A 24,402-nucleotide genomic window follows, 5' to 3' on the forward strand; every position below is an offset into this window, starting at 1 on the left:
AAGAGGGTGGGGCGGGGGGGGGTAGGGAAAGGACTTCGAAGGCTGCGGGGAGGAGAAGGCGGACTCCCAGAGATTAAAAGCGCCCAATCGGAGCCCGCCGGCTTCTTTCGGAGAGCGGCGTGGGGCGTCGCCGCCGCCGCCGCGCGCGCCGGGGGCTGGCTAGGGCCATGAAACAAAAGAAACCCTGAGAGGGGAGCCGCTACCACCTCCAGCAGCCCGCCCCGTTGCCGTCCCCACCCACCCACCTAGTTACCTACCTCTGCCTTCCTCCCCAGCCCCTCCACCCCGCCCTCCCCGGCCTCCGGCGGCCCTGGCGCTCCTCCGCGCGGGTCGCCAGCCCCGCCGCTTCCCCAGAGGCAAGGTGTTTGCGCGCTGAGGAGGGCCCGGGCCCTGTCCGCCATGGGGCTTGCCGCCCGCCGCGCCTGACCCAGCCGCCGCCGCCGCCATTGACAGCGCGCCGCCGCGATGCCGAGCGGCAGCTCCGCGGCCCTGGCCCTGGCGGCGGCCCCGGCTCCCCTGCCGCAGCCGCCCCCGCCGCCGCCGCTGCCGCCGCCCGCGGGCGGCCCGGAACTCGAGGGGGACGGGCTCCTGCTGAGGGAGCACCTGGCCGCGCTAGGCCTCGACGACCCCAGCCCGGCGGAGCCCGGCGCCCCGGCGCTGAGGGCCGCGGCGGCGCAGGGCCAGGCCAGGCGGGCGGCGGGACTGTCGCCGGACGAGCGGACTCCGCCCAGCCGGCCCGGGGCCCCCGAGACGGCCGAGCTGGAGGAGGACGAGGAGGGGGAGGAAACGGAGCTGGACGGAGACCTGCTGGAGGAGGAGGAGCTGGAGGAGGGCGAGGAGGAGGAGGATCGGCCGTCGCTGCTGCTGCTGTCGCCGCCCGCGGCTGCCGCCTCCCAGACCCAGCCGATCCCGGGCGGGTCCCTGGGGTCGGTGCTGCTGCCCGCCGCCGGCTTCGATGCGCGGGAGGCGGCTGCTGCGGCCGCGGCGGCGGGGGTGCTGTACGCAGGGGACGATGCCCAGGGCATGATGGCGGCGATGCTGTCCCACGCCTACGGCCCCGGCGGCTGCGGGGCGGCGGCGGCCGGCCTGAACGGGGAGCAGGCGGCCCTGCTGCGGAGGAAGAGCGTCAACACCACCGAGTGCGTCCCGGTGCCCAGCTCCGAGCATGTCGCTGAGATTGTCGGTCGCCAGGGTGAGTGCGGGGAGGGGGTTCGCTGGGCATGGCCCCCGGGCGTGGGTGGAGAAGAGTCAGAGGAAACCAGCTTGGGGCAGAAAAAGCCAGTTCCCCAAGTCCACCGCGAAGGGGTCTGGGAGGAGCCGGGGGTCGACGACGGGAGATGGGTCCCCTTTCGAGAACCCGCGGTGTTCCGCTCCTTTTGCACGATAAAAGGTGTTAAGTTTCTCTAAGCGCCCAATCCGGGGTGTTCACTGCACTCGGGCGGTATTCGTGGAACACCGGCCTGGCGTGGCACCGGAGACCTCGGGGAGGTGGTAAAAGGTCGGGTCGATTGTGCATTTGGTGTTGTATACAAAAAGCTCCGATAGCAAGTTTGCTCCCCGGCCGTCTTACAGTAAAAGCGCTCAGCTTCCCTTACAAAAAGCTTGTTCAGACGAAGAAATGGACAGAAATGGAGGCTTGTGGAAAGAGTTCGTTGGAGAGCGAAGGGGATGTTCAAGTGGTGGGTTTCGATTCAACCCCCTCCCTTCGCCCCTCTGCTATTCAGAAACTTAGCTTTTCAAGTGCAGCCTAACTCACTGTTGATCTTACTGAAGTCCTTTGCTGCATTTTAACTCTCGAAAAGGCACACTGGCTACCTTTTACTACACTTTATAGTGTACAAGAAAAATTGACCAGTAAGGTAATTAAGTTAAAGAACTTGGTGCATTTATACGTTTTTTAGTAAATTCTCTTCCTCACTTGCCAGCACACCAGTACTGCAGACAGACTCCTCCCACAGTGTTCAGACAAAGGACCTATGTCTCAGATTCCAGGAGTAGATTTGTGAAGGTGGGGGAAGGGGATGCCCAAAGTACCTCTGTATCCGACATTTTTAGGCAAGGTCCAGTGCTAGTGTATAGCTTTATCCCCTTTATTAAATATACCTGCAGCTGCCTTGTTACAGTTTGAGTTAGCCTGGTTGGAGGCATATCTCTTTGCTGTTACGTTGAGAGCATTGTTGGGGTCAAATAAAGATAAATGATGGCGCTGCTGCTGAAATGATCTCATCTTTCCCGAGTGGTCTAAGTACACATAAATAAGAGGTCTGTTGAAGTGGTGGTTTCAGATATCAGAGTTGGCTCATTATCTCTAGGATTTTAATAAGAAAAACCCATCTGAAATCTGGTAGAGGAGGTAGCTTATTTCAGACCTCCCTATGGTTGGTGTTTAAAGGCACTGTTTAAAGTTGATGCCATTCAACTGAGTTTTTGCTGTAGTTTGGTAAATAACTTTCCCATGCCTTGTTTGAGTTTTTGCAATACTTAAAAGTACTAATCCAGGAGAGAACTATTTCACCTCACATAGGATAAAATTGTAACATCTCAATTTATGAATCTGAAATGAGCTGGCCATTCAATTAAGAACATCAAGGAATTGCTATGTATCAAACCTGTATTTTGCCAGGCATTGAGTTTATGGCAGTTGGAAATGTAAGGTTGATTATTCAAAGTTGCTGCCTTTGAGGAGCAAACAGTATAATAAACAGTAGGGTGGCACTAAATTAATGTGTATGTAGTTAATGGCCCTGACTGTAGTTGTGTGACAACAAAAGTCATACATCTGAAAACGTCAATCCTGGGAGGCCTTAGAGAGTGGACAGGACTTGAACAAAACAGAGATAGAAGAAAGACTGAGGAGCAATGTAAGGAAAGGTGTGGAGGAATAATATCCAGATATGATTGTCAAGTTGCATTTTTTGTGTGTGTATTGTTTTGTTTTGTTTTGATACTTAGGATCTGTCTGTAAAGGGGAGTAGTGAAAAGGGCTAGGAAGGTGTGTGTTTAGGCCAGAGTATCAAAGGCCCCTTATTGTCATACTAGGATGCCACTTCCTAAGCACAAATTGTTACAGTGTGCTTATGGGGACAGTTTAGGATAACAAAGGAGAATGTTTACATGCCAGTTTTACTAAGGGACACTGTAATGATATTGTTTGTATATTAGGTTTAATACAAACCTTTTCCTTCTTTGTTTTAGACCCTTTAAATCACTATAAAATGGTCCTTAATTGCACAAGCTGATATCTTCATACAAATCTATTACTTAAAAGTAAACAATTCATTCCCAGTTTTTATTTTGTACTATTAAATTGCAGCAAATGAGATAAAGTTTTTAGTCTTTCTTTGTAGGTAGGGCTCTGCTTATTGGTTAATAAGGAAATGTGAATCTGTATATTAGGACATGGAGACTAATTGCTGACTATTCTTTTTGCACTTAATATTTTCCCAGAATTCACAGTACTGTTAAAAGTATGTCATCATCCTCTATCTTATCTTAAGAGCAGAAAGTCTTGCCCTTTTACTGTTCTGAACCATTCAATTAGTGGATCATTGACCCCTTATGCCACCCTCCACGCCTCAGCAGCACCATAATAAAACCTGTAAAGTACTGTCCCACTCCTGCAGGAGAACTGGACAACTTCTAATGTTTGCATCCTTTTCCAGTGATAATCTCCCCCAAGTGAATAAACAGGGCAAAACCATTTAATTTGTTTCCCTTGGATGAACCAAATTTTCATTATTAAGAATTATCTATCCTGCCATTTTGTTACCTGAATTCATAATTTTCTGTTTGGCATCTCTTAATTGGTTTTGGAAATAATTATGTCACAGATGGAGACATTTATGACTTCAGCTCTAAAGCTAAGAGTAGGACAAATGGAATTGAGTCATATAGACTAGCAACTCATGTAGATGGCCTCTTCCAGTGTCTTTAAAAAAACCAAAATCACTGCTTTTTATAGTGATGAAAGTTGACAGAGTGTTGACCTCATATTTTTACTCCCCAGTAGAGGTATAGTTGTCTGCAAATGTAAATTGGCCCCAGTTTTTAAACTTTATATTTCATTTTCAAACCAACAATAGCTAAACTTTATATTTTATTAACTTTATATTTTAAACTTTATATTTCATTTTCAAACCAACCAGGAACTAAAGAGGCTTATTAGAATCAAAAACTTATTAGAATGTAGACATTGGAGGTAAACCTTACAGATTTAAAATTTTTTTTAAATTATTATTTGCAAGTCACGTTTACAGTGGTTAACAGGTTTAAGTCAGTGGACTTGATTCTGATTTGCACATTCATATCCAGTTAGACTAAAAAAGTGAATTAAAGTAGAACAGTATATCCATTCTTACCTACATTATAAATAAATATTGGTGTCATAAATTCAGTGGCTTCAAAAGACTTATAACCCAAGGTTTTATAATACTATTTAAGAAAATAGTGTCTTCTAGAGACACTTGACTTGGGGTTGGTGAACACACAATGCAATACACAGATGATGTATTATAGAATTGTGCACCTGAAACCTGTATAATTGTATTAACCAATGTCGCCCCAATAAATTCAATAAAAAGTTTTTTTAAAAATAGTGTCCTCAACTGTTTTCACTAGTGACTTTAATTGATGGTGTATGTGTGTCTTCTAGCCTCATAGAAAAGCCATCTCCAGCTTTTTTTTTTTTTTTTTGTATTTTTCTGAAGCTGGAAACGGGGAGAGACAGACAGACTCCCGCATGCGCCCGACCGGGACCAGGGTCCACCCAGCTCGCCCACCAGGGGCAACGCTCTGCCCCTCTGGGGCGTCGCTCTGCCGTGACCAGAGCCACTCTAGCGCCTGGGGCAGAGGCCAAGGAGCCATCCCCAGCGCCTGGGCCAACTTTGCTCCAATGGAGCCTTGGCTGCGGGAGGGGAAGAGAGAGAGAGAGGAAGGAGGGGCGGGGGGTGGAGAAGCAAATGGGCGCTTCTCCTATGTGCCCTGACCGGGAATCGAACCCGGGTCCCCCGCACGCCAGGCTGACGCTCTACCGCTGAGCCAACCAGCCAGGTCCAGCTTTTTCAATTGTTCACCCTTCAAAGAATTTAAGCATGTATTCCCAATGTGTGGGTATGTGTGTATGAATGATATGTATGCTAATATATTATACATTATGAAACCATTTTTTTAAGTGAAAGAGTTGGCAGGTGGGGACAGGAGAGATGAGAAGCATCAACTCATAGTTGTGTCACTTTAGTTTTTCATTGATTGCTTTCTTCTCATATGTGCCTTGACAGGATTGGGAGGGATGGGCTCCAGCCAAGCTAGTGACCCCTTGCTCAAGCCAGCGACCAAGAGGTCATGTCCGTGATCCCACACTCAAGCTGGTGAGCCCACACTTAAGCTGGCTACCTCTAGGTTTCAAACCTGGGTCCTCAGTGTCCCAGTTAGACACTCTATCCACTGCACCACTGCCTGGTCAGATGAAAGAAAAAAATTTTAAGGGTAAAGTGAAAAATGGAAATTGGAGTTCTGTTTTTTTTCTGCGGGCCAGTGGATTTTCTTACACCCTACTGTAGATATCACTGAGCTTGACCCTTTGGAGATGTTTTTCTTTATTGAGCTACTCTGTCTCCAGTTTCATAGAGTAGAACCAAGTTTTAACATAACTGAAATAAGGTATATATGCATGTTTTGTCCAGGAGAAAAAGAAAAGGCTTAGTCTTGCCATATAGTCAAGAAGAAATACACATTTCATGAGGAGAAACAGTTTCAGAATAATGCTAAAGCACAGTGTCTTTCTTTTGTGGAGATGGGGAGATTATTGGTGTTCTCTATGCCAGATAGTATGTTAAGTGCTTTACTGGTGCCATTTAAACCTGTCAGGCAGTTATCCCCCATTTTACAGATGTAGAAACTGAAGTTCTGGAAAGCAGCTTGCTCAAATGATGATGGCACTTGCATTTGGCCCATTTGTTTGACATCAGAGATAAAGGTCTTACTTTACGTTGCTGCCGCAGTGCTGAAGCATCCTCCTCTGGAAGGTTAATAATATTGTATTTTGGGCTAATTTCTGCCCTGATCACGAGTTGGTATGCTATGTTTCTATAGTAGTATGTATAACTTAAAATATCACTACCCAAATTAACTTAATACAATTTTGGTATCTCTACTACTCAGAAGGCAGAGTTGTCCTAATATTTAGGTCTGTGTGTCTAATTAAAAATTCACTGTCATTTTATAGTTAAGTTACTTTGTCTATACACACTAGCTTTAAAAAAGTATTGTAACTTTTCTATGCTTTAAAATTTTAATTTAGCTGCAAATTGTATTAGCTTTGGGACCATTAGGAAAAGTCCAGTTATTATCTTTGTATTGCAAATTGTTGGGGAGTATAATGCCTTTTCTTTCTGCCTTATTCAGCTAATGAACTATTTTGATTCACTGGGGAGGAAGTGGAAAATAAAGTGGTAAATTGAGGAGGGTGTATTTTCTACCCTCAGTTACCAACAATCTAAAAATGATCCAGGAAGTCAAGTATTTGAGAACTGTTGCTCTGTTAGGAGATTGAGAAAAATTTTTTTTTAATGTTTATGAGTTGGAATTCTAGGTACTTCTTTTTACATCAACAAAGTTTTTGTTGTTGTTTTTTTAACAATTTATTATTTTACAGGGAGGGGGAGCGAGAAGTATCAATTCAGTTGCTTCACTTTAGTTGTTCATTGCTTGCTTGTTGTATGTGCCTTAACCAAACAAGCCCAAGATTTTGAACCAGTGACCTCCGTGTTCCAGGTCAAATGTTCTTTCTACTGTGCCACCACAGGCTAGGTATATATAATACATCTTAAGTTTTAAAGAAAGGTAGCATTTAGTTATAGGATGGTGCTTAATATTTTGTGTATTTGATATTTGTACAAATTAAAAAATTTAATACCTTTGCCTTAAACTGAATGCAAAAATGTTTTAGAATGTATGTTAGCGTAAAAATACATATTGAAAACTACTACAGATTGCCCTTAACTGTCTCTCCTTAGCTGTGTTATTTTGGAAAGAGCCAGAAATCAGAAATTAAAATTTCTAAATTCTGATTACTCCATGACAGTAACTCACTTTGTGATCTTGGACAGCTCACTTGAATTCCTTGGGCTTCAAATTCCTCCTCGTCATCTGGGTATAATCATGAGACCCTGAATGATACACAAATAAATTGATATATATGAAACTGTAAGTGATAAGCACATACTATTATTAAGTTGAATCTGAAATTAATTTGAGCCACTGTGTTTAATCATGTTCACTTTTTTTGGCTTGCTTAGCAGTTTCATCCATTTTATTCTTCTCATGTGATGGAACTAGAACCATCTTATGTCTGAACGCCTGTTAGGTACATGGCATTTCTATCCAAATTATGCTGTGATAACAAAGAACCTTAACATCTCAATATTAAAACAGTAAAGGTTATTACTTATTCACAGGGCTCTGCTCATTTTAGTCACTCAGGGACACAGGCCAGTGAAGCAACCACCATCTCAAATGTTGACTGGTCTCCCCCTGTGCCAGGGAAATGAGAGACAGTAGCATAGCATATGCTAAGTGTTTAAATGTCAGACCCGGAAGTAATACGTATCAAATCCGTTTATATTTCATTAATCAAAGTAAGTCATCTGGCCACATCTAACTTCAAGTGGTCAAGAAAGTGCATTTATATCCATGCCCTCAGGAGTCTACCAGAATATTAGTGAACAGCCATGACTATCACACTACTTTTTTTTTAATTTTTTTTTTTTTTACAGAGTCAGAGAGAGGGATAGACAGGGACAGACAGACAGGAACGGAGAGAGATGAGAAGCATCAATCATCAGTTTTTTGTTGCGACTCCTTAGTTGTTCATTGATTGCTTTCTCATATGTGCCTTGACCGTGGGCCTTCAGCAGACTGAATAACCCCTTGCTCGAGCCAGTGACCTTGGGTCCAAGCTGGTGAGCTCTTTGTTCAAGCCAGATGAGCCCTCGCTGCTGGTGACCTCGGGGGTCTCTAACCTGGGTCCTCCGCATCCCAGTTCGATGCTCCATCCACTGCGCCACCGCCTGGTCAGGCCACACTATTATTTTTTAATCTATGGGAGTGTTACAGGATTTTTAAAAATGTAATGTATGCCGTATAGAATTTGTAATTTAAAATTAAACTCAAAATGAAAAAAAACAGATAATGTTCATAAGAAGCTAAATAGGAAACTTTTAAAACTTTTCAGTTTAAAAACTCCTTTAGGAAATTCTAAATACATTATGGATAATCAATTTTAGAACCCCATTGATCTTAGGTGAGCCTAAAAGTTATGGTTTTATTATACTGTATCATAATGCTTCCCAAGTGGTTTATATATATCATAATTTGTGGGTTACTCTTACCTTTTTTTCATGCTACCACTAGGTACCATATGGACATTTATAAAAATTAAATCTCATATAAAGGCTTAATTAAGCCTTTATAATAATTTTCTAATGTTATTACCAGACCCAACTACAAAATTGAATTATGCACAACCTGATGCTGTTTCAGTAGCATTCAAGTTCAAGCCTTTATTTCATAACTGATTTGGAGAATTATAATTCACACACTATAACTGTAGCATCTCTTTCTTTCATGCCAGTGTTTGGGATTTAAGAATAATTCATGTGGGCATGGTTAGTTGTCTTTGTTCAGTAAGCAAAAACTACAATTCATTGTATGCAGGGAAGCCTGATTTGACCATAAGCAAAGTTATATAATGGAATAATAAGATTAGGCCTTAAAATAATAAAATTCTTTAATGAAAACTGCAGGTGTAGTTGAAGATCAGCATAAAGTGGTTAGTATTAAGCATGGTTAGAGGAGAGTGGGAAGGAAATAGTTGTTAACAATTAGAATATCTCCCCAAAAGGTTACCAGTGTAAAAATGTTTGTACTTTGGACTGACCTTCTTGCTGCCCCGCTTTCTGTACCATTCTCCCCTTCCCTTTGGCGTGTTTCTGCCTTTCCACCAGTACATTAGTGTACTAAAGACGACATTGAACTGGAGCTAGAAAACTTGATGGAGACCTGGTTTCACCATTTGTTGCCTATGACCTTGAACAAATCATTTAACTTCTTTGAGCCTCAGTTTTTCTGTAGAAAAAGGATTTGTTCCATCTGCTTGCTTTCCCTGGCCCCTCTATCACCCCCAATTTGTTGTGAGGATCAAGTTTGAAAAGATGTTAGTACAAAATTACTGTACAATTAAAAGTATAGAAATAGTAGATTAATATGGTATAAGATAAATTGTATAATTTATTTTTCTACTGGATTTGTGCTCTGAGCCAGATTCTAGTTGAAACCAAAAATTGTCATTCTAGTAAATTTTTCTCAGGATATACCATTAAACAATCTACATTATATATTTTTTAAATTTACAGTGTCTTCAAATTGATTTTAAATCAGAGCTTTAGAAATGTAAATGGGAAGAACTAAACTAGTCTGGAAGAGAATGACTTTTAATCTGATTTCATTCTATGGTACCTGAACAGGTACTTCTACGGTTTCTGTTAACATCCTGTGCTGGGAATAACCTCATTTAAAGCTCCCCAGCTAGGAAAATTGTTCTGCTTTGCATCTCTAATTTATACCCTTCTCTGGGTGTTGCAGCTTTAGAGAAAAGCAAAATATGAGCCCTTTTTAAATTAAGTATGTTGATACTCTTGTCCAAACTAAAGAGGTAAAATAAAAGGGGAATTTTAGGTTTAGTTTAACTTATATTTTTAAAAAGACCTGTACATGCAGAGAGTTCTCCACCCTAAATCATCTAGGACAGTGGTCCCCAACCCCCGGGCCGCGGACCGGTACTGGTCCATGGGCCATTTGGTACCGGTCCGCAGAGAAAGAATAAATAACTTACATTATTTCCGTTTTATTTATATTTAAGTCTGAACAATATTTTATTTTTTTTAAATGACCAGATTCCCTCTGTTACATCCAAGTCTCACTCTTGACGCTTGTCTTGGTCACGTGATACATTTATCCATCCCACCCTAAAGGTCGGTCTGTGAAAATATTTTCTGACATTAAACCGGTCCATGGCCCAAAGAGGTTGGGGACCACTGAGCTAATAAGTAAGTGCACCACTGAGAGAAGGGCGAATTTATAGGACTCATTGGTTTATAACTTGAGGCAATTCTGAGCTTCAGTTTCCTCTATCTATAAAATGAGATTAAACTAGATTATCTCTTGTTATTTTTGTCCACAAAGACTTTCTAAAGTCATGCAAAAGTACCAGGTTTCAAATTACCAGTTAATTGACTTCAACATATCTCCTCCCAATTTCATAGTTTTTAATATCTTTCAATATAAATAAGTTTTATCTTCAGGATATTCAGTCTTTAAATGTTTTTAACTTCCTATAGAAAATTGATTCATTTTATTTATTTTTTTTAATAACAGCAAACGGTGTCAGGCAGTGCATCATCTCATTGGGTCTATTCTTAATTTCCACTGCACAAATAAGGAAACAGATCTATAGCAATACTAACTTTCCCACAGTCGCAGGCTAATTCAGCCTGACCAGGCAGTGGCGCAGTGGATAGCGCGTCGGACTGGGATGTGGAAGACCCACCAGGTTCAAGACCCTGAGCTCACCATCTTGAGCCCAAGGTCACTGGCTTGAGCAAGGGGTCACTTGGTCTGCTGTAGGGCCTTCCCCCCCTTCAAGGCACATATGAGAATCAATCAATGGACAACTAAGGAGCCACAACGAAGAATTGATGTTTCTCATCTGTCTCCCTTCCTGTCTGTCAGTCCCTATGTGTCCCTCTCTCTGACTGTCTCTGTCTCTGCCACACACACACAAAGAATTGGAGTTTTCAAATTCAACACTCCTATCTTCAGTAAGTGGTAGAACAAGCAGACATAAAGTCGGCAAGGATATGGAAGGTTTTGACATCACCTACTAACAATAAAAAAAAAAAAAAGAAAATGACAGATCAATATCTGTGTATGAACACATGTGTCAACACCAAACCCTTTTGGTGCTTGAAGTTGTTAAATGTCAGTGAGGGCAGAACTGAATCTTAGTCATGTTTGCATCTTTAATGTCAAAAGACCTCAAACAAAATAAGTCACTTCCTGTTTGTTTTATTGAATTGAATGGTTGGATTAGAAACTTAGCATTTTATTATTTTAAAAAAATTATTGATGATTTTAGAGGGATGAGGCGGGGGTAGGGAGAGAAACATTAACCTGTTTTGGTCTGTGCCCTGCCTGACCAGGGATCAAACCGGCAATCTTTCTGTATCAAGACAATGCTCTGTAGTCAACTGTGCTATCCAGCAGGGCACCATTTTATTGTGTTAAATTCCATATTGTGGTAACTAGGATTTTCTTCCCTCTTGCTTTATCTCTAACCCTTTGCCTAAGGAGCCGGTCAACCTGAAGTTGTTCAGAGCTTTTGTTTTAACAGCAGTAGATGCTAATTGACTGAAGGTATAAGATGTCTGTATGAATACTGGTCATAAGCAAAACTAAAATCACATAAATGAAGTTGTTTGAAGTACTTTCATAGTTATACCTAAAGTGAGACGGTGTTCTTTTTAAAATTTCAGAAAATTTTGACTAAAAGAGCTACTTGAACCCTAGAGAGAAAAGCTATTATTTCTATATTGTGATTTAGGAATGGAATATATTGCATTGCTAATCTAAATAATTTATTTAAATATTGGGTTAAGTTGAATACAAAAGAAACACTATTTGGGAGATACACTGAAATTGAGTCCCTTATAAAGTTAAGTTAAAGGAGCTTTTGGGTAGTTTGTCTAGATTCTTCTAGGAAGTAAGAGACATTATTTTATATAAAATAATTAAGTAATATGACCTCCCCTTTATTAATTCTAATATATCACAAACCATGAAATGATGAGTGGAAAGTACAGTGAACTTAATTTCTGAAAAACAAAATCATCTTTGTCAAAAATCAGCAACATTTCACATAACACTTGAGGCTTCTTTCTTTAAAAAAATTAATTCTTTGCACCTACAAGATAGAGTTTAACCCTTGCCTGGCATTGAAGATGTCAGTCCCCATGGAGCTTTCTCCCCTCCAGTCACTTGAAGCTCCCACAATACCAGCCAGGTGTGGGTTCCTGGCTGCCGTCTCATATTTTTGATTCCCTGCTTTGGCACTTGAAGTTTCCTCTGCTCCTTCCCACCTTTCTTCAAGCCTAAGTTCAGTTGCCTTTGTAGTCTTCTTTCATTTACTGTAAGCAATAAAGTCATCTCCCTTTCTCTGCTCCCACTGTATGTCTATTTTCATTAAAGCAATTATATCAGTGTTGCTTACATGACTGTTTTTTCTCCTGATTTATGAGCTTATCACTTCAAATTAGCACCTGCACCTATTTAGGGAATTTAATATTTGAATGGGTAAGTCTATGCATTAGGCTGATCCATTGTCTCGTAATTTGGTAAATGTTTCTTGGCCTGGAGACGGAGTGGTTTAACTAGGAGCTCCTAGACAAAGCCCGTAGGACAAGTGGAAGCCAGTTTGTATTTACTTGTGCATCTCCTACCAAATTTTTACTTGCATCTCGACATAAATTCATTATTTTTGTCAACGCAGTGACATGTATTTCTTTTCTACCTATATATTGAATTTTTACTGAATGTCATCACCCTATTCCAATGCCTATGATCCCCAAACTTTCCCTGACACCCCCCATCCCCATGTATAGCCACTACCCTGGTTTAGGGTTTAAATTTGTACCTTGGTTCAAAAGCCAGGGACTTGGAAGAAATGGAAAATAATTGGAGGATAGGAAAATGGTAATGCAGAAAGCAGAATAAATCCCTTTCTCCAAAAATGCCAACATGCTAATATGGATGTGGAGTATGGACCTTGAGATGGGGAGACTGAGATCATCTGTGTGGGCCCAGTATAATTACATGAGTCTTCAAAAGCAGAAACTGGGTCAGAGGTGTGAGAAGGGGTGAGATTTGAAGCATGAGAAGGTTCATCCTCTGTTGCTGGCTCTGAAGATGGAAGGAGTCCATAAGCCAAGGAGTGTGGGGTGGCCTCTCAAAGCTGGGAATGGCCCTCCACTGACAGCCAGCAAGGAAGTGGGGAGCTCAGCCCTGTAACTGTAGGGAGCTAAATCCTGCCAGTACCTTGATTTTTAGCCTTGTTGAGCCCCATGTCAGACTTCTAACCTACAGGACTATGAAATAAAAAATATGTGGTGCTGAAACCACTAACTACAGCAGGTAATAAGCAAAACTAAAGAACAGGAAAAGATTTCTTGATTAAGACCTCCGTTTTCCTTCTGGCTCGCAGATCGTAGTGGCCACCTGCAGTCCCTTGCCATGAGGCAGTTCACAGCATGGATTGTTTGCTTTCTTCTGGGTTAGCCAGAGCACATCTCTATGAGTACTGAGACCAGCTGGAGAAAACCTTAAAGGACTCAGGGTTAGGTCAGGCCCACCCAGATAATCTGGATAATCTTCCTATTTTAAGGTGAATTGATTTGGACTGTGATTACATCTGCATTGCAGGCTATAATTCTACATCTGGTTCTTTGGTTATAAGTACATCATTCTACATGCTTAATGGGATTAAAAGGTGGCCTTAAAGATGATCTGCTCTGACTGACCCTACCGCCTAAGCAAAAGAACATTTAACATTGAAGCCCATTGTACACATACTTTACTGAAACATTTGTAACATATAATATTCTTGGTGTTTGTTTTTATGCCAATTAGAACCCATTATATTGATATTGCAAACCCACTGTGGTGATTTGAGAAACACTGAGGATACCATCCTTTCAATTCTTTCAACTCCTCTCCCAGCCACAGAGGGCCTTTCCCTCCTCACTGCTGAAGTGTCAGGACCACAATTCTGGCTGCAGTTAAGGGTTTGAAGGTAAAACGCAGCCCTCGCCACAATGATAGAGAAAAGAGATGGGTTCTTCCTACTCCGGGGAGGTAAATTGGACACTTTTTATTTAGGAATTTATTTTCAAATCAAAATAAAATTACAACTCTGAAAAGTGATTCTATTCTAGTTCTTAACCTATACACAGGTTGGTATACAGCTTGTCATATGTTTGGGTTTTTTATCTGTGGTGTAAGAAAATAGTTGTTGGTCCTTACATCTTAGAATTAAAAAGCCAGGTTCACTTTTGAGGATATTAAATTGGTTACCCTGCTGTTTATACAATTCAGAATAATCTCAGTACTAGCCAAAAGTCTTACTGATATGTTAACTCTAATTTTAAAAAAGTCTTTATATTTAAGTTTTTTGTTTATTTTTATTGATTGGTTTTTAGAAGAAGGGGGAGAAGAGACATTGATTTATTGCTCCATTTATTTATGCATTCATTGGTTGATTCTTGTATGTGCCGTGACCAGGGATCTAACCCCTTAACCTTGGTGAATCAGGATAATGCTCTAACCGACAGAGCTACCAGCCAATTTTTAAATTGTTCTAATTTAATGGTATCTCTTTGTAAAACTAATGTTTTTGTATGGCTCAAAGTTTATTTTAAAAAATGGTATACATGGAAAATTGTCTTTTTCTACCCTAAGTCAACCAGTTCTATATTATAGTATCCCATTCTGAGGCTGTATCAACCTCACACTGATACAAACCGTGAGTAATGTAATACAGAGGTCCTTTTGCACCTATGCAAGTATTTCTTTAGAATCAATTTTACCAGTGGAATTGTAGGGGCAAAAGGATACCTGCGATTGTAATTTTGATAGAGCTCACAAGCTGCCTTAGGGCAGTTTAGACTCTCAGCAGCTAAAGATGAGGGCCTTTCTCCCATTCCTTTCCAGCACTGTTTTTGATGTTTGTTTGTGATGAGAGATGTAAATAATTAATGTTTTAACCTTGTTACGGGTGACTTTTGCCATGCAGCAATTTTTTTTTAAGTGCAGTCTAATTTATCAGTACTTTTATATTATAGTTTATGAATTTTGTGCTGTTACGAGATTATATATTCTTTTATGGTTTTTTTAGTATCTTTGAATTTTCAAATACAAACTCGATCTAAAATGCTCCAAAAAGCTTTTTATCTCCACCTTAAAAGGAGTTGCTTTGCTATCTTCCTGTTACCACTTTCCCCAGATCTGCAAAACCTAAATAAGCACATGCTCCTTTTGGGCAGAGTAAGGTTTGTCTCACTCCCCCATCTTAGAAGCAGTTTCTGCTCAAAATGTTTATCTTCTGTCTTTCTGATGAGCCATATATCAAACACCTGTTTATTAACTGCAGCCATAGGCCAGATGTGTGCCTATAGGCATATTTTTAACTGAGAAAATAATAGGTATTAAATAAAAAGGATTCTACTAAGATGCAACTGACAGTTGATTATACCCTGAGAAGTATTTATTTAGAAACGATTCTTAATTCAACTTTCTGACGGTCAAGATTAGTAAGGGTGGAGAGGGGCCAATCCTTTGGCCAATCACGTCTCCCTTTGTCACATACTGACCAATGGAAAGTGGTTTCCATTCTTAGCCCTAAGCATCACCTATTGTGCTGAATGAGGGAGTCTCCTGGAGATTCAGCCTGTATAAATAAGTAAGTGTGAGTTTTATTGTTCTGGTCTTTCCTTTGACTTTCTGTTGTGGAGCAAAAGCAGATAGAGTGTTTTCCTCTACAGTACTCAGTGTACTATCTGTTTAATCTTCTAGTAGCTCATTATAGATATAAACTTGGATCAGCACTCTTTGTAATAAACACTTTATTTTACAGTAGCATATATTTGACTCATCATAGTAATTTCTTCAAAGTTCCCAAACTACCCCTCCCCTTGGCTCTTTTAACTTCCTCCAGGTACTACACACGGGCCTTTTTGCAGTTTTGCTTTTAGCAATTTTCCTTCCTATAGTCTTTTCAAATGAATATGGCCTTCAGGTTAGAATAAACCTGAAGAAAAGTGTTTTCGTGATAGATACCTAGGATCCTGCAGTGAGAAAGCAGTCATTTATAATTCTACAGTTTATTGGAAAAAGGAACAGGATCTTCATTAGTGGTTGAGATCTAAAGGTTCAGTGGTAGGTTGAATATGCTGTGATTGAAGTCAGCATAATCAACCACTTTCAAAAAGGTTGGATTAGCAGGATGGGGACAGAATATGGAAGTCTTGAAAAGCCCAGCAAGAAATACTTAGCTGCAAAGTAGCATGTATAGAAAGGCACAGTATTGTTACATAGAAAACAGTGATTTTTGTTTCAACAGATGTTGTATGGCCACCCCATTGACATATCCTTACAGTTAAACCAGTGAGTGCTTTGGGAATGCTTAGGAAGGGCATACAAACCAGTCCTAAGGGAGAAGAAGCCTCTTAGAGCAGTGGTTCTCAACCTTTCTAATGCCGTGAGCCCGCAATACAGTTCCTCATGTTGCGGTGACCCCAGAACAAAAAATAATTTTGGTGGCTACTTCATAACTGTAATTTTGCTACAGTTATGATTCGGAATATAAATACCTGATATGCATTATGTATTCTCCTTGCACAGGGGCCATGCTAATCTTCTCTGTATCGTTCCAATTTTAGTATATGTGCTGCCGAAGCGAGCACGCATTATGTATTCTCATTGCTACAAATCGAACATAATTTAAACATAGTGATTAATCAAAAACAACATATTGAGAAATATTTATTACTAATGGACCTCCTTACCTAGTGTATTGGGGCTACCATTCCGTAAATAGCTGCTTAACTAATGAATCTGTTTTTTCCAGATTAGTGGCAAGTTTTCTATATAGAACAGTGTGAACTACATCATAGGATACACTGCAGTTTCTGCACAGCATGGTATCTTTCAGGGCTCTTTCACACTATAAAGCAGCAGTTTCTGCGGTGGAATCCACATCTCATTTACTTCAATGGGAGACCCGTGGATTCCGCAGAAGAGAGATCCCCTGTACGGCAGAAATGCAGTTCCAACACATTTCTTCCTTTCCTATTCAAGTCAATGGGAGGCCGCAGCAGATTCTGCTCAAATACAATTTTTTCCACGCTAGAACTTTTCCTAGAGCAGAAAAATTCCAAAGGTGGAATCCGCCACCCCCAATAGACTTCTATAAGAGGCAGATCTTTTACACTGCAGAATCCACACAGCAGATCTTTTACACTGCAGAATCCGCACAGCAGATTCCTCACCGTGAGGCCTCTTTCAGTCTATTGGGGGTGGCGGATTCCACCTTTGGAATTTTTCTGCTCTAGGAAAAGTTCTAGCGTGGAAAAAATTAAGCAGCATGCTCTATATTTGAGCGGAATCTGCTGCAGCCTCCCATTGACTTGAATAGGAGAGGAAGAAATGTGTCGGGAACTGTCATTTCTCCGCCTCTTATTGAAATCAAAAGGAGGCTGCGGGGGATTGTGTGGTAACCTGAGATTCTCGGGAACTCTCTTCCACAAAATCCACCGCACTCCCAATGAAATCAATAGGAGGCAGATTCAATGCCGGAAACAGCTGATTTCAGCAGTTTCCTCATTCAGAATATGGGAAAATAGTGGGAGATATGGGAGATAATTATACATTGGGGAACAGTGTGAACTACATCTTATAACGGTCTCTTATAGTGTAAGACCGATGTAGTTCACACTGTGTAAATGTATGGTGCTTTGTGTAAGTGTAAGCTGCTTTGTGTACTGTGTAATTATTACACACAAAGCACCTTACACGTACACAGTATTGTGTGTATGGTGTGTGTACTGTTTTTACATTATTAACCTTTTTTACACCAGCAGGCCGTCTCGCAGGCTCTCCGCCTCTTGCCTCTCGGCCTCCTAGGCTTCTGTCCTCCCTCGCTTGCTGCACCGCCCACTGATGACGTCAGCATGCGCGGGACACACGTAATACGCTGCTATGGACTGTGGAGCGTTCCCCCCCCCTCCCCCACTTCCCCCGCCCCTTAGGCCCTGGACGGATGATGCAATCACATCTGCGCATGACTGCAGGCATTCAGTTTGGAACGCAGGTCCATAATGGTGTGCATTCTACCTGAATAGCGCTGTGCAGACGGTAGCGCGGCTTCTCAGCCGCTAAAGCCATCGGAAATATGTATTTTCCGATGGCTTTAGGCGACCCCTGTGTTTTGGTTGTTCGACCCCCGCCGGGGTCACGACCCACATGTTGAGAACCACTGAGTCTTAGAGGATGAGGCATCTAGACTAAAATCTGAAAGTCTAGTAGGAGTTCACAGTCAGAACTGGGAGGTAAGGAGGCAAAAAGAGAGGAACATTCTAGTCACGGAAGAGATGTACTCAAGTACCAGGTAAAGAAGGGCCTTGTGTGCCATGTCTGTAGTAAAGTAAAAGGAAGCCATTAAAGCAGTTTATGCAAGCTGTGACTGTGATCTTTGCTTTATTCAGAGAAAGCATCGTTTGACTAAAGTGAACATAGAAAATAAATTGACATGAGGCAAGACTAGAGGCAACAGAGACCTATTGGAGTGGGACTGTTGCAGATATGAAGGCTAGAAATGATACATATAAAGACTTAGTACATTATGAATATATTAGGGCAAAGGGAGGGGGTGGATGTGCCTGGATTGTGATGAGTATCTTCAACAGCACCTTCTTTATTTTTAGGAACTAGGAATAACATGATATATTAATAAGAGTAAATCTGTTCTGGTAAGCTTCATGTTAAGATCTTTGGTATAGTTGACATTTTAAGTTACGGCATTGGTATGGGTGATTACTCTAAAAAACCAATTAAAGCAGGGGTCCCCAAACTACGGCCCGTGGGCCACATGCGGCCCCCTGAGGCCATTTATCCGGCCCCCGCTGCACTTCTGGAAGGGGCACCTCTTTCATTGGTGGTCAGTGAGAGGAGTACATATCACTTGTTACGGCTAGCAGTGACAAATATGGAGCCGGATATTGACCATCTCATTAGCCAAAAGCAGGCCCATAGTTCCCATTGAAATACTGGTCAGCTTGTTGATTTAAATTTACTTGTTCTTTATTTTAAATATTGTATTTGTTCCTGTTTTTGGTTTTGGTTTTTTTACTTTAAAATAAGATATGTGCAGTGTGCAAAGGGATTTGTTCATAGTTTTTTTTATAGTCCGGCCCTCCAACAGTCTGAGGGACAGTGAACTGGCCCCCTGTGTAAAAAGTTTGGGGACCCCTGGATTAAAGAATCATGTGTAGTTTTGCATATTGCCTTAGATTTTGTATTTTTACTTATTGGATTTGAGGTCAGCTTTTGAGGATGAGTCTACCAATCAGAGTTGTCTTTCTTTAATAAAACCATATCCAGTGCCCATATTCCATAAAGTTTCCCTTGTTTCTTTTGAATTTAGCAAGAATTTTACAGTGAGTGCAAAGTCATTCTGTTACACATTTTACCCCAGGCTTTTATAGTTGTCTCGCCCATACATAGTCAACTGGCACTTTTTTTTATGATCTTTAACATTTGGGTAGTGAGTTTTTTGTTAACCCTTTGAGTGAGGACGTACATTAATACTACTCAAAGAGTTAAGTTACTCATTTTTGTTGGAATTTTCAAAAATAACCAACTTTCATACAAATTTAGTGTCTTTATTCATATTTCACTGGTTTGAGTAATAGGTCATATAGCTAATTTATAAATACAATTAACATAAACAGATGCAGATAAACAACAACTGGTTCTTCGTAAGCTTAAAAGTGAACTGATGGGAGCAAAAGTGATATGGCCTACTAGCCATGAGCACTTTATTACTATTGTCAATTGAGATTTAAAGAGGAAAGAGAATGTTAAGACAATTGAGTGGAAGTTAAAGAACATTTGTTATATGGTATAGTTGTGTGAAATTTGAGGTTCTTGGACTAACAAAAAGATGGTAGATTTTCAAATCAGAGTAGGTTTAAATCTGGCTCCGCCACTTACTATAATTAACTGTGAACTTGGACAAGTTATACAATTTTTCTGCACTTTATTTTTCTTCACAGAAAAAGGAGTATAATAGTCTAATTCTTAAGGTTATTGTGTAAATTAAATGAGACAATCGATATTAAATGTATCATGTACTTTGGGGTTTTTTCTTTGCACCAACGCCCTGCAGGGTAGTAAACTACTAGAGTTCTGGTGTTCAGACCACTCATGGTATAGCTTGCCTAGATAAGAGTACTCCAGCTGCCCAGAAGCAGATGTTTAGCTTGCAAGGAACACTCGGTGATTTGTCTTTATCCATATTGTTGAAGTAGATGTTGATTCTTATGACATATTTTCTTTCTAACAGGTTGTAAAATTAAAGCACTGAGAGCCAAGACAAACACGTATATCAAGACACCTGTTCGTGGTGAAGAGCCCATTTTTGTTGTCACTGGACGGAAAGAAGATGTTGCCATGGCCAAAAGAGAAATCCTCTCAGCTGCAGAGCACTTCTCCATGATTCGTGCATCTCGAAACAAAAATGGCCCTGCCCTGGGAGGGTTGTCAAGTCCAAATCTGCCCGGCCAAACCACCGTTCAAGTTAGGGTCCCATATCGTGTAGTAGGATTAGTAGTTGGACCCAAAGGAGCAACTATTAAAAGAATTCAGCAGCAGACCCACACATACATAGTAACTCCGAGCAGAGATAAGGAGCCTGTCTTTGAAGTGACAGGGATGCCCGAGAATGTTGACCGAGCACGAGAAGAAATCGAAATGCATATTGCCATGCGTACAGGAAACTATATTGAGCTCAATGAAGAGAATGATTTCCATTACAACGGTACCGATGTGAGCTTTGAAAGTGGCACTCTTAGCTCTGCGTGGCTCTCCTCCAACCCAGTTCCTCCTAGCCGTGCAAGAATGATATCCAATTATCGAAATGATAGTTCCAGTTCTCTGGGAAGTGGTTCCACAGATTCCTACTTTGGAAGCAATAGGCTGGCGGACTTTAGCCCAACAAGCCCGTTTAGCACAGGGAACTTTTGGTTTGGAGATACACTACCATCTGTAGGCTCAGAAGATCTTGCAGTTGATTCTCCTGCCTTTGATTCTTTACCAACATCTGCACAAACTATCTGGACCCCATTTGAACCAGTTAACCCACTCTCTGGCTTTGGGAGTGATCCTTCTGGTAACATGAAGACTCAGCGTAGAGGAAGTCAGCCATCCACTCCTCGCCTGTCTCCTACATTTCCTGAGAGCATTGAACACCCACTTGCTCGGAGGGTTAGGAGTGACCCACCAAGTACAGGCAACCATGTTGGCCTTCCAGTATACATCCCTGCTTTTTCTAATGGTACCAATAGTTACTCCTCTTCCAATGGTGGTTCCACCTCTAGTTCACCTCCAGAATCAAGAAGAAAGCACGACTGTGTGATTTGCTTTGAAAATGAAGTTATTGCTGCCCTAGTTCCATGTGGCCACAACCTCTTCTGCATGGAATGTGCCAATAAGATCTGTGAAAAGAGAACGCCATCATGTCCAGTTTGCCAGACAGCTGTTACTCAGGCAATCCAAATTCACTCTTAACTATATATATATACATAAATACTATATCTCTATATGGACTCGTAAAGGCATGGGTATAAAGGTACCCCAGTAAACTTCCTAATGAATTCTTATGACTGTTATCAGGCTTTATTGGGATTAGGCTAAAGTTGTTAGTAAACTTATAAAAGGCTGCTATGGTAACACTAAACCTAAGTGGTCTCTTGTCTATTAGTTTGAATTATTAATATTATCCTGTAGACCCAGAGACATAGCTTGTATAAGAATTGCTGGAGCTGAAGTTCAACTCGTTTGAGTGAAGATCATCATAGGTTGTGTGAGCCTATGAGAAGTGTATACGTCTAAGATTTCAAAACAATGGGTCCCAAAGCCTAACCACATTAAGAGTTTATAGAGGGTACTTGGCATTACAGATGACTCAGACACTTCCAGGGCTGCCTTCTTTACACTGCCAGTTTTGACAAAACAGGTTTGTTTTTTATTTTACAACTTATGCCTAATTCTGCAGGACTGCAAGTACCTTTTTAATGCATTGTGAATTACTTACTGGTAATAATAGGGCTGATGGCAGTTTACTCAATCACTGGTTTTAATTTGGGACAAAAAACTGCTACATTGACCTTCATCTCGCCCGGCTGGTATGATCAGTGGATCAGAAATGCAATTGTGTCGATTGTGAATTCCGACCCATTGCTTCCCTCGGTGAATATGGAAATGGCCACCTGGATTTTCCCGTTTGGGGAAGGGCTTTGGGATTCACCTATTTTGGCTAATAATTGAGGATGCAAACATTCCATTCATTAGTCTGATCAAGCTATTGATTAATTTTTAGACTAGATCAAAATGTGAAACAGTTTATGTTCAATCCATATTTGTCTTGCACATTATAAATATATTTTTATTTTTTAGTAATTTAGGGAAGGGGGGAGAGGGATAATAATGCCCTGAGCATAATTCACAAAAGCAGCTGTGACAACCTCCAATCAGTTTACTTCATTTCAAAACTATTTCCAATCACAAGGAAAGATTTCTTTAAGATACACTTTTACATTTCACCTGTGGATGTCTATGACTTCATCCTCAGTATGTTCCCAAATCTATGCTGGCATTGAAAGGACAAAACATTATTCTGGTGGGTTTTTCTACTAATTATTTTTTGAAGCGTTATTTTCCCAACACAAAAGAGCTTTTTTTTCTCAGTATAACAAAAATTGAAATCCTATGTGTATTGAATAGTAAATAGACAAATTTTATTTTTTATTTCCACTTGAAGAGTTACATTTCGTATAAAAGTTTACAGATAACGGTTTTTATTTTGATTTTTTTCAGTATAAAAAAATTGCCTTGATGGCATATTATAATGTAATGCTAATTGCTTGTAGGATAGTTAAATGTCAGTATTGAAACCTAATCTATAGCGGCCGTCTTGTAGATATGAACGAATGTTCACCAAGCATGTATTTTGTATTTTGTTGCATTGTACACTGCAACTAATAAGCCAAGGAATCGACATATATATTAGGTGCGTGTACTGTTTCTAAAACCACAAACTAAGAATGATAAATTATCAATATAGTTTAGTATTTGCTAATTTTACTACACTCTTTTGTTATGTATATGTAGGGAAGTCATAGGGATTATAAATTCAATTTGAGTAAAGTTTAAAACCATATATTTTATGATAAAGGGCCTTTAACTTAAGATGGCCAAAGCACTGATATTATATATTTGCTGTAAAGAGAATTATAAGAGTTTTATTTTTCTGATATTAAAAGTTACTTAATAAAGACTTGTTTCCATTAACTTGAATGTATCTCCTTGATGTTTTTCATATAATCTTTAGTTTAGACTGAAAGATACCTCTTTACCAAAATTGAGTATTTCTTTTACAAAGTTCCCCTGTCCAGCTATCTGTTCTTTTCCTGTGGTGATTTTTTTTTTTTTTAGTGTGGTGTTAGTGTTCAGTGTGTCACATATGCTCCTATCCAAACTTAGCCTTTTTAAGGACATTTTTTCCCATTCATTGATTTGAGGGAGGACAAGGGGTGAAAGAGAGAGAAGCATCAACACATTGTTCCACTTATTTGTTCCATTTAGTTGCAAACTCATGGCTCTTTTCTTCTGTGCCCTGATCAGTGATCTAACTAACCCCTGCGACCTTGGTGCGCTGGGATATGACACTCTCTCCACTGAACCACCCATCCAGCTCCTGCCCTTTTCTTTAAATGGTGTTACATTATAGTAAAATTAGAGATTTTAACTAGTTTATTTTTAGATATAGCTAATTTTACATTTTTTGTATGTTTGTGTAGTTGACCAAAAATAATCATTATTAAGCTAATTATAAATAAAATAGTAAGTGACTTTATACATTATGTTAACTAAAATCCAGAATCCAAGTTAGTCTCTATTTAGTTTATAACCTTTGTCTCTTTAAACACCAACTATATAAAACCAATTTTTTTCTAATATGAAGGTACATGTATGGGGTGAGTAAAACTAGGTTTGTAGTTGTTAGTATAGAAAAATATACAGTATAAGAATAAGCAATTTCACATACTCACAACCATAAACCTACTTCTTCCATCCTGTATTTGACTTTTATTTGCTAAGTACCTTCTAAAAGGTTTTATTGTTGACAAAAGTATTACTCCATTGAGGAAATTGATTTGATGATGCTAGTTAGAGTAAATTGTTGCTGTTTTTTGGTAAGCAAGAATAAAGATATTTCTAAGATCATTAAAGTACTATTCATTCTTAGCACCAGAAGGTATTTATTACATATCCTTAGTAATTGTGTGCATTGTAGATTTTGGGTAGGGTCTTAGGCTATGCTAGAAGACTGGAGTGTATAGGTTTGATGATGGGCAAGATCATTGCTCATCTTGTTAATTTGAGGATTATCCTCCAAAAGTATGAAAGTTCAATTATTTGGGTGTGTTACAGTATTTATACAATTCCAGCATAATGAAA

At 40.4% G+C, this 24,402-nt stretch overlaps 1 protein-coding gene and 1 pseudogene across 1 annotated transcript; one reads left to right on the forward strand and one right to left on the reverse strand.

The window, feature by feature from the left end:
• Positions 1 to 319: 319 nt before the first annotated feature.
• MEX3C (mex-3 RNA binding family member C) lies at positions 320 to 22,797 on the forward strand. Its single transcript, XM_066352743.1, has 2 exons — positions 320 to 1,192; positions 20,228 to 22,797. Exons 1-2 carry the CDS (start codon positions 466 to 468, stop codon positions 21,448 to 21,450), a joined length of 1,950 nt encoding a protein of 649 aa, XP_066208840.1. The 5' UTR covers positions 320 to 465; the 3' UTR covers positions 21,451 to 22,797.
• Positions 16,470 to 16,568, reverse strand: LOC136383621 (U6 spliceosomal RNA; annotated as a pseudogene).
• Positions 22,798 to 24,402: the final 1,605 nt, after the last annotated feature.

Source organism: Saccopteryx leptura, chromosome 11 (assembly GCF_036850995.1).
Source record: "Saccopteryx leptura isolate mSacLep1 chromosome 11, mSacLep1_pri_phased_curated, whole genome shotgun sequence".
NCBI classification, from domain to species: Eukaryota; Metazoa; Chordata; class Mammalia; order Chiroptera; family Emballonuridae; genus Saccopteryx; species Saccopteryx leptura.